Source organism: Centroberyx affinis, unplaced genomic scaffold, assembly GCF_046629955.1.
Source record: "Centroberyx affinis isolate AG114_WGS23_722 - 3 ecotype Tasmania unplaced genomic scaffold, CSIRO-AGI_Caff_v1 ptg006903l_1, whole genome shotgun sequence".
Lineage (NCBI taxonomy): Eukaryota > Metazoa > Chordata > Actinopteri > Beryciformes > Berycidae > Centroberyx > Centroberyx affinis.
The window spans coordinates 1,791-12,500 of NW_027283498.1; the positions used below are offsets into that span (position 1 = coordinate 1,791).

General features: G+C 41.4%; 1 protein-coding gene across 1 annotated transcript in view; it reads left to right on the top strand.

The window, feature by feature from the left end:
* The first annotated feature begins 1,013 nt into the window (after positions 1 to 1,013).
* LOC139639160 (zinc finger protein 513-like) overlaps positions 1,014 to 10,710 on the top strand; it is a 15,486-nt gene continuing 5,789 nt past the window's right edge. The window contains exons 1-6 of the mRNA XM_071513226.1: positions 1,014 to 1,123; positions 1,432 to 1,659; positions 3,262 to 3,384; positions 6,550 to 6,684; positions 7,230 to 7,730; positions 10,433 to 10,632. Coding sequence (XP_071369327.1) covers positions 1,620 to 1,659; positions 3,262 to 3,384; positions 6,550 to 6,684; positions 7,230 to 7,730; positions 10,433 to 10,632 — 999 coding nt within the window. The 5' untranslated portion in view covers positions 1,014 to 1,123; positions 1,432 to 1,619. The remainder of the gene's footprint in view (positions 1,124 to 1,431; positions 1,660 to 3,261; positions 3,385 to 6,549; positions 6,685 to 7,229; positions 7,731 to 10,432; positions 10,633 to 10,710) is intronic.

Sequence of the window (10,710 nt, forward strand, 5' to 3'; positions counted from 1 at the left end):
TGTTAATGCAAAATGAGTCTCCCAAGTTTCTCATTAAAACAACTGGGCCTCTATAGGAATGTTCACCTTGGATTATGGCACAAGGGATATTAACATCATATCCTGTGTACTGATAAAATTATATTACAGATTATGAATCATGTCTTAATACATTCATGATATAGCTGCGTAAATTAACCAGACAACATAAAGTGATTCTGGGTCTCAAATGGAGCGCTGACACATGCTGGTGTACAGTGGTGAGTCTTAAGAGTAGCTTTGGATTTTAAACAAACTCAGATTTTACATAATCAAAGTGCAAATCAACACAGTAAAACAAGGGTAGACGCAGTAGGCTATCACACACTGAAGTAATCAGAATTGGCAATCCATGTATTGCAAAATTAAATTGAATTAGTTTGCTCAGTGTTTGTTTGCTCCCTTTATCATACCAAACTTTGACATTTGACAGGAGAAGGGCACACTCTGCAAAACATGTATGACAATTTAAATCCACTGAAATGCTGACTGGTTTACAGATAATTCAAGCTGGTTGCCTAGTGACCGAAGCATATTTGTGTGTTTGAGTGTTTTTGGAGCGTTTTGTGTATTTTGAGTAGTTAAGTGCACAGCAACTATTTGTTTTTTTCAAAACTGGCTGCGCAAAGGAGACAAAACTCACGGAAATGTTATTGGCTGCTATGTTAGCTTGATAGCATTCATTTTGTCTTTTGGGTCACAACCAGGCCACAACCATAAACGGAATAGCTTACATAGCTTAATTTCTGGCCTGTAAGCATTTTGTGGTCCTGAATCAAGCCACTTTTTAATGGTCAAGCAGTTGTTTGACAGCAGAAACAAAAAATATGTGAGTAACAACATCATATTATTTATTTCACTGAAATTCAAAATAACGTATGACAGACTGGGTAAGAGGGGTAGTCTTCCTTCCCCTCGCTTCCGGGTTGGAAGATCAAGGACTACAAGACCCACAACCGCCAGCGCCTGCGCAGTGACGTCACTCTCCGGGAAGTGTCGGACTGGAGCTCTGTTAGCGGTGTGCGTTTGGCAACAAAAGACTCTTTAGAAGGAGTTAGCGAAATTTTTGGACGCTTTCGATAATAATTTGGGGATCATATCAAAGGTAGGTTTGTCGGCGGATTGATATTGACAGATGTTATTTAATTTGAAGGCTGAAATCGCTGAAACGGCAGCTTTATTGTGAATGTTGGAGTAGCTAGCTTGCGTTAGCTAGCAAGATGGCTCCATCTAGTTACTGCGGAACAATAACAAAGACTGAATCATCATGCAAATTAGAGGGTGCTATACGTCCGTATCCAGCACCAGGATGTCCCTCATAACCAGATTTTCAGAGATTTATTTGGCAATAAATGGTTTTAACTGTTTAATTTGGTGATATGTAAACGTGCTGTGGGGTCCCCTCCGTTTCAGGCAGTAGCTATGGCCCCGGCGCAGTGATGACACCGCTGCTATTACTGTCCGTTGGAGGAAGAGGAAGAAGGTGATGATGACACGCAGTTAGCTGGCTGGCTGGCTGGCGGACGGACGGACATAGCTGACTGTCTGCGGTGTCGCCCAAAAACCAGAAGACCCGTGACTGCCGAAGAGAGACGAAGAAGATGCCGAGGAGAAAGCAATCAAACCCGCAACCCGTGAAATGTAAGTCACTCAACCGCATCTTCTAGTATCTTCTGTATCTTCCAGTGAGTTGAATCTGTTGCTGATGTGATATATCTTCTCTCTCTACAACGCTCCATTCATTGTCTCTCTTTCTGTTAACTTTAGGGAAGTGGCTCATGGTTGCTGTTTATCCATGTAGAAATCTATTGCCAAACCTTTTTAAGTTTTACTTAACTGTCTGATAAATGGTTTATCCAATACCTGATAGATCTGTTGTGACTTATTCTGGTGATTTGCTCTGGAAACACCATATTTGATTTTGTTCGACCAGTCTTAACGTTTCATATTGAAGGCTACTTCCCTGAGAGAGGAAGAGAAGAGATAATATTGGAGACATTTTGTCCTTTCAGTAGATGTGTGTGTGTGTGTGTGTGTGTGTGTGTGTGTGTGTGTGTTATCTCATCCTGAATGTTCTGGCTCAGTTGGACTCTCCGCTTCCTCTCTTCCTCCTCTCTGCTTCCTGTCTCCACTTCCTCTTCGTCATGGTAATCAGCCCATACCTGACCTCCCTCTCTCTCTCCCTCCCTCTCTTTCTCCCTCCTTCCTTGTCTCCTTCCCTCAATCCCTCCCTCCTTCCTTTCTTTCACCGCTTCCCGTTTCTCTTCCCGCTCACTCCTTTTCTGTCTTTCGTTCTGAAAAGTGGCAAAACAGACGTTTAACTGTATGGAAATGTCATGGATTGTTATTACTTTAGACGTCTCTGCTGTCTCTTCTCTGCCTCTCTTCTCTCTCTGTTTCTCTCACTCTCCTGTTTCATCCTTTCTTTCACTCTGCTTCCTTTTTCCTGGATCTCTAGCTTTCCTTTCCTCCCTCAACCCCATTCCTCGCCCTCCAACTCTTCTCCTCTGCACTTATCTCATCCTCACCGATTTCCTTTGCTTGCCTGCCACAGTCTTCTCCCCCCTTTCTCTCTCTCCCTCTCTCTCTTCCTCTCCTTGTTCTTCCCCCAACCCCCCCTTCCCCCTACACTTCTTCATCTTCTCCTCTCCATTCCTTTACCCTTTGCTCTTAAAGTCCCACAACAGAATTTGTTTGGCCAAAGAAATCTTATGTATAGTCTCATAGATTCCTGTAAAGAATGACCTTTGTTTATATATGGAAAATTAGTTTTCGTAACTCTCGTAAGCATCAATCATAATTCAAAACAAAACTATTTACAAAAACAAACACTATAAACAGACCTTTTACACCCTGAAAAGAAATGTAAAACTCGTAGAACTTTCCAATGATACCCAACTCTTTATTGCAATCTAATGGAAATCTAGATTTGCATTACAGTCTAGATGGAAAACAGGAGGCGATCTGGCCTTTTGAAGAACCTGCCTGTGGAGCTTCAGGCTGATGCAGTCCCTATATTTTTTTGGCTTCATTCCTACTCTATTCCCTCTCTTAACACTCACTTTTATTGCCTTTACTTTGATGTTTCTTGCGTGGCTTACATTGGTTTTTGCTTGTACTATTGATTTTATCCTTTTTTGTTTTTATGTACTCCTTTTATAAAGCATTTTGTAACTGTTTTGACAAGTTCTATACAAACAACAATGACTGACTGTGTGTGTGTGTTTTTGTGTGTGTGTGTAGTGGAGTCGGAGGACGGGGCGGTGGTGTGTGAGCCAGGTTGTCTGGTTTTGGAGAGTGACTTCCTGCTGAGCGGAGAGCTGGAGTTTGGAGACTCTGAGATCATGGGGCTGGACAGAGACGCTGGTCAGTGATATATATACTATGCACACACACACACACACACACACACACACACACACACACAGGGTCGCACGCAGAGCGGGAAACCAGCCAAATATTGTAAAATGTTGGCTGTGGCTGGTAAGTTTGTCAACTCTACCAGACACTTTGGCAGGTGACCAATCAACATTTGGAGACTCATTTTATTCTGAAAATCTAGTTTGATGGCAAAATGGTAAAAGATCAGGTTACTAGTCACTGTGGCTAGTGGATAAAGAAGTTAGTTTCCTGCTCTGGTTGCACGATTGGCTTTCACTAGTATCAGAGAGGGGATGTACATATGCCTTCACTGCTGATACTGATCTCTCGTACTAATCTTTAAAGGGATAGTTCACATTGTTTTTTGCTGTTGCTGCATGGTGAGTTCCACTGGATTAGTATTCTCTGGTTGGGTTTCAGTAAACATTGACAACACTTTATTTGGATAATCCAGCATTGATACTCTACTTACTATCAGTGACAAAATATAGATGTTCCACAAAGTGTTGCTTGCCTATTTGCTGTATCTTTACAGGCCAAGTAACCATAACTCTGACCTCATTTTGAAACCCTAACCTGATGCTGTTTCTAACCCCAACACTAACCCTGAGATTATCCCAAACCCAGACACATCTATAGACTCAGTAGACTTTTCGTGACACGTTATAATCAGCAGTAGACTATCTAAATAAAGTGTGACCGCAACATCTAGTTAGTATTTTCCTAGCAAGCCAGAAGTGTTCCTCCTACACGCGAGTGTTTTAACAAACACTGCTGTACACGACAGGCAAATCAGGACTTACAAGTATTCTTAATTAGATAGGTGAGCACTCATATCACACAGTTTCTCTTTCACATTGTATCTCTTAGTCCACCTCTTTGTTTGGTCCCATTTTGTTTGACGAACATCTGCTGTATCACTACATTTGACAGAGCTGAATGATTAGCAGCTTAGAGAAGTGGACTTGAGACTGGGATATAATAATAATAATAATGATAATAATAATACACTTTATTTGTATAGCACCTTTATTAACAGTGTTACAAAGTGGTTCACAAAACAAGTACAAAATCCAGCAGAAAACATAATAAAAAAGAAAAAATATAAGGAAAAGATATAAAAGAGAACGTAAAATCAACAGTAAAACCAGGCTTTGACAAAGGCTTTTTTGTATAAAAGAAGGTTTTAAGAAGGGATTTAAAAGACTAGAGAATTTACTATGCTTTGGAAGGTCGCTGGTTCGAATCCCCAGGCTGGCTGGGAAAATCCTAGTGAGGAAGTACATGAGAAACACTTTCCCCTCCCTCAGTACTGTTGCTATGCTGGATAAATACGTTTGAAAAATATTGTTGATATATCACACAGTGCATCAATGCCTGCCATTAAATAGCTGAGGAGTGGTGCGATATGACAACCGATACAAAGGCTGTGTCTAATGTAGCGATGCAAAACAAGCTCCACAAACAAAGTAGGTCCCGATTTGCAGAGCAAATTTGGTAATATGAATAATATCATATCAGTGCTGTTATCTAAGCAGTGGTGTCTCTCTACTTGTTGGGCAAGGAATAATTATATTTGCAACAATAGAGCTATTCTTCTGCACACTGAAATGTGTCCAACCTGTTCCATCACTTTTTAAAATCTTTTAAGGGTGTTTGTTTGTTTGTTTGTTTGTTTGTTTGTTTTAAAGAAACCACAGCAAACACTTCTTTTGGGCCCCAGGCTTTGTCAGGCTCGCTCAGTGGGTTGCAGGTGTTGAAATCGATTCTGCTGACAGTCATGTGACTCTTAAATTTTCATATATATCTTGTATATCTAATTTGCAAGTAGTATACAGGATGTTTAAGGATGTTTCGTCACATGCTACTCACCCACCAGGTCTTCACCTATTGGAAATACTGCTGTAGACTCATTACAGACTCATTATTGACACTAGTTGAACTTTTAAAAAAAATGTCCGCATTGCAATGAGTCACTGTGTCATTGTAACTACTTTTTTTTTCATCTTTTCTGAAAAAGTTAATATATTTGCATTTGATTCATCAGAAAATCTTACACTTGACATTTTCCAAATACCATCATGGTTCGCCTTCTTTTTTGAATGTTAATTTGTAAATAACCACAAATATACCAAACACTGTTGTTTTAGTAACTGAGAAACTAAACATCGATGTAAATATACGGGTACAACTTTTCCCCGGAGAGTGTGTGTGTGTGTGTGGACGTGTGTGTGTGTGTGTGTGTGTGTGTGTGTGTGTGTGTGGTCGTGTCCTACGCAAGAAGCAATCGTGCCGTCGTTTTCTTCTTCTATTTCCAGATTAATTAGATGACAAGCACAGTTTGTGGCACAAGATTGCTTTTGACATAATTTGCTGAAATCCAAAAGCAAAACAAATTTTATGTCAAAATACATATATATATATATATAATTATAATAACTGTCAAAACGTTCTAAAAGTTAATTCTGCTAGTTTCCACGTAGAGAAATGCTTGATTGCTTAATGATGCATAAAATAAGTTTATTTGACACAGTAGTTTAACACTTAAGTTTACAAATATGGGTTTTAGAATAGAACTGGGCCTCTGAATGGTGGTTTTAGGGGGAGGAGACAAATTTCCCAGCCACAGCGAGTGAATTTTCCACCCAGCATGCAATGCAGTTATTTCTTCTTTTGCAGTCTCTCGCAGTTTTGGCTGAAGAACACGCCCAGACACATGATGTTCCACCGGTTTTCTTTGACAAACACACAAACCCCTTTGTTCTCACACACACACATTCCTTCTCCCACACAGTTGGACGTAGAAGTTATACACACTCCCACAGGGTTATTTTTCAGGATTTTAGGTTTATTGGACATGCAGTTAACTTCAGTTGCTTTCAAGTGGGTGATCACTATTTTCCTCCTTTTTGTGTTCTGATCAAGGATTTAAAAAAAAAAAAGAGTTTTGAAGGCAGATACAGATATTTTGTACCAATCTATACATGTTACCACTTTCATGCCCAAAAACTACAAGTATTCAGTGTTTTTCCCAGAATTTTATTCATGTTAAGGTGGAAAAGCCTCTGAAACAGCATTTATCACATCCCTTAAATAGTCATTTTCTATTTCCAAAAACTTTTCTCTTTCTTTCTCTCCATTACTCTCCAGGTATGACGGTCTTCTCTCTGAGCGTGGAGGACGACCCTTCAGTGCCGACAGACTCCGCCTTCCCAGCTTTCCTCTCCTGTAAAGGGTGTGGCCATCTTTTGGGAGACACCCCTTTGGGGGCGGGCTTAGATCTAGGTAGACGTCGCACCATTTGATTTATTTTTACTTTCTGGGGATCGAAAATAGATCGAAAAGAAAACCACTGCACCTGGAAGAGTGTGTGTGGTGAGGTCTGGCCTTTCCACAAATCAGGGCCTCTTATAGAATCAAGGGGAAGGGGAAATCATAATAGCTGCTAAATAAATAATTATCTGTTTCATCTAATACACAACCAGTCAAAAGTTTGGACACACATTTTTCCTTATTGTAACTATTTTCCACATTTTAGAATAATATTAAAGACATCAAAACTATGAAATAACACAAATGGAATTATGCAGTGACCAAAAAAGTGTTAAACAAATCAAAACTATCTTATATTTTAAATTCTTTAAAGTAGCCGCCCTTTGCCTTGATGGAAAGGCAAAGGATTTGGAAATAAATTCATACATAGGATCAACTTCACTATTTTATATTTGTCTAAGAAACACATTTCAAGCATTTAAGCATAATGGCTTTAAGAGAATGAAAAACATGGTACACACATGGTTGTAATATACTCTTTTTTTATTTTGTCGAAGGGGCGGGGCTGGACCTGGGGGCGGGGCTTTACTGCCTGACATGTGAGGAAGGCCTTCAGTTAGAGCAGCGCGTGGCGATGCTCGACTCGTCGCAGGAGGACGGGACGGATTTGGCCGACCAGCCCGCCGACGACGGCTCCGAACGGAAGAGGAGGGGCGGGGCGGGCGACCTCCCCGCCAAGCTGTACTCCTGCTCGCTGTGCGCCTTCTCCTCGCGCTACTCCAACCACCTGAAGCGCCACATGCGGACGCACGACGGGCAGAAGCCGTACCGCTGCCCCGTCTGCCCCTACGCCTCGGCCCAGCGGGTCAACCTGCAGCGCCACGCCCGCACGCACACGGGCGAGAAGCCGTACCGCTGCCACCAGTGCAGCTACGCCTGCAGTTCCCTCGGCAACCTGCGGAGGCACCAGCGCATGCACTCGCAGGAGAGGCCGCAGCGGAGGGAGAAGGAGAAGAGGAGGGCGAGGAGGAAAAAGACGGACGCCGAAACTGAAGAAGGTAACGTGTAGGGCTGCAACTAACGATTATTTTCATTGTCGATTAATCTGTCGATTATTTTCTTGATTAATCGATTAGTTGTTTGGTCTATAAAATGTCAGAAAATGGTGAAAAATGTGGATCAGTGTTTCCCAAAGCCCAAGATGACGTCCTCAAATGTCTTGTTTTGTCCACAACCCAAAGATATTCAGTTTACTGTCATAGAGGAGTAAAGAAACCAGAAAATATTCACATTTAAGAAGCTGGAATCAGAGAATTTTGACTTATTTTTCTTTAAAAATCACTCAAACCGATTAATCGATTATCAAAATTAATTAATTTAATAGTTGACGATGAATCGATTAATCGTTGCAGCTCTAGTAACATGGTGAAGGAGTACGCACACCTGCAGGATTACACAAACACATTAAAATATCAGTTGTATAGGAGTGACAGTAGACTTGACCAGGGGTTTTCAAATGTTTTTATGTCATAGATCCTAAATAGACACACATTAGATCCACCAGAACCCCATTTGATAAGATTTTGTCCAAGGAACCCCCATGTGGGAAGAGATTTAAATGAAGTATCTGTTTCCAGTGTAAGTGGGAAGGTAATGAGGATGAGCTTTCTAATTAATTTAAGTAGTGAGTAGTGTTAGTTAAACTATTTCTCATTTTGCTGGGATCATGAACTCCACCATCAGCCACTTTTGCAGCTCACCAACAATAATTTGGAGGTCTAATTGTAAAAATCTAGTTGGCTGGAAAAGAATCGGTGAATGTTTCTAGTGGATTTTGTTGTTCCTGCCACTGTGGCCTGCTGAAGAAAGTTTGTTTTCTCTCCTGGTCGCACTGGCAGGGTGGGGTTTGCATCAAAATACAAGGCTCTCAGCAGATTATAACCTTTTTACAAGCCGTCCAGTAATATACTGTCAGTTATGGGCAATACAGTCTAGCATGACTTTTGTACGGTAAATGCCAGATCCCCCTATACTCAACACTCAAAAAATAGAACTCGCTCAAGTGAAAGTAGGAGTAAATATTGAAGTAAAAGTACATACTTAAATATACTCGAAGGTAGCATTACTCTTAGAATCCCACAGAAAACACAGATCACATTTACGCACCTCAAGAGTTTTCCCCCCTAACACAGTACCCAAACATTAAATTACACACACACACACACACACACACACAATCAACCAGTGCATCATTTATAACTGTTACCACATCTGTCAATCTTCTCACAAGTAGACAAGTGTAAAATAACCTCCCCAAACTATAATGTAAACATGCCAGCAAATGCCACACCGGTTAAATTGTAGTTTTTCTTTTAAGAGTCTATAGTGGATTTCATATCAAGCAATTCATAAGCAGGAGACAGCATCAGTGTCATTCCAGGAGCCATGTGCAATAAGCCTGACATGCAAAAATGCAACTGAATTGACTTACAAAAAATTCAGGACAGCAACAAGGTCCATGAAATGACAAGTAAGGGCAAGGAAATAAATATAAATTTCCCTGATGGAGAAAATGAAGTGCAAGGGGAAGTAAAGAGAGCAGGTTCTCCTATTCTCTTTTATAGTCTGCCTGAAGAGAAACATAACTTTATTTAAACCGGCATGGGAGCGTTTGGTCATTTGTAATTTTGGAACCACAGGCCAGAGCGAAAAGAAAAAAGGGGAAGCGACGAGTCGAAGCATCACGAAACTGAAAGACTTTGAAAAGAGGAAGAGAAGCTCTCTCTCTCTCTCTGCTCGACTGCTTATCGATGTGGTAAAACGGACTGGTATCGAGCCGAGGACGCTCTGCATCCAGAGCAACTTGTGCTGAGTGCAACAGTAGAGTAAGCTTCAGTTCACCAGCGTTGCAAGCAGCCAATTGTAAAGGGGTCAAAGGTCAGAGGAAGTAAGCCGAGGAGGTAGAAAGGATTGTTTTAGTTCAAGAAAATTGTGTATTAGAGCAAGTAGAGGAGGAAGACATGGGAGAGGCGGTATTTCTTTCTTTCTTTCTTTGGAGTATTTCTTTCAAACTTGTGATAGAAGAGACGTTTTTTCAATATCAATACACATTCCAGTACTTCAACTTCGATGCTGTTCTTATCGTCCTTTTTTCAGTGCCCGTCTTTGTTAAATGAAAGCATATGCAAAGCAGCAGAGTACTCTTTTTTTTCCTGTCTAACATCTGTGTTTGCATTTGCTTTTCTAAACGGATTCAGGCCATACTCTGTTGATCTGCTCTCTAAAAGCCCCCTAGGCTAGAAACCAACATTTTGAAGCTTTTCAGCACATTTGTAAACACCTTCAAATTAATACTGATACCAGGAATTGGCATGATACACAGTTTTCGTTCATCAATACCCGTCCCTGTCCCTCCCTACTGGGCTTAGATACAGATTCTGTAAGATTTCTTACTTTCCATCAAATGCATAAAAATCTTACCTAGCACACCTTTAAAATTAGAGTAACTAAACCCCAAAACCACTTTTTTCAGCTGAAAAATTTAGTAGTGTTGTTGATGGATTCCCTACTACTGATATATCTCCATATATAAAAAAAACAAAAAACAAATAAATATGTGAATATTCGATTGTTATGATCCACCCCTAATCGGTAATGTCAATGTTTCTTTTTCTTGTCTGTTACTTATTTCTCTTCTCCACTCTTCTTCTCTTCTGTCTTTTCCCTGTCCCCCCCTCCCTCCCTCCCTCCCTCCCTCCAGATGCGATGGTGTCAGACCTGACCCTGCGAGTGTCCCAGGACTCGGGCTACCTCCAGACGCTGGGGGGCCTCGGCTCCCCCTCCGCCCCGCTGCCCGTCCTCCTCTTCCCCCTGTGCTGCCGGCTGTGCGGCCTGACGCTGGAGGAGGCCGACCTGGAGGGGGACAAGGCCGAGGGGGAGGGGGAGGGGGACGGAGGACAGGTACGTTTCCTAAACCTTTGATTTGTTGCTTACGTCCGAAACCACTTTGTGGTGATTGGTCGGCTCACAAAGTTTTCT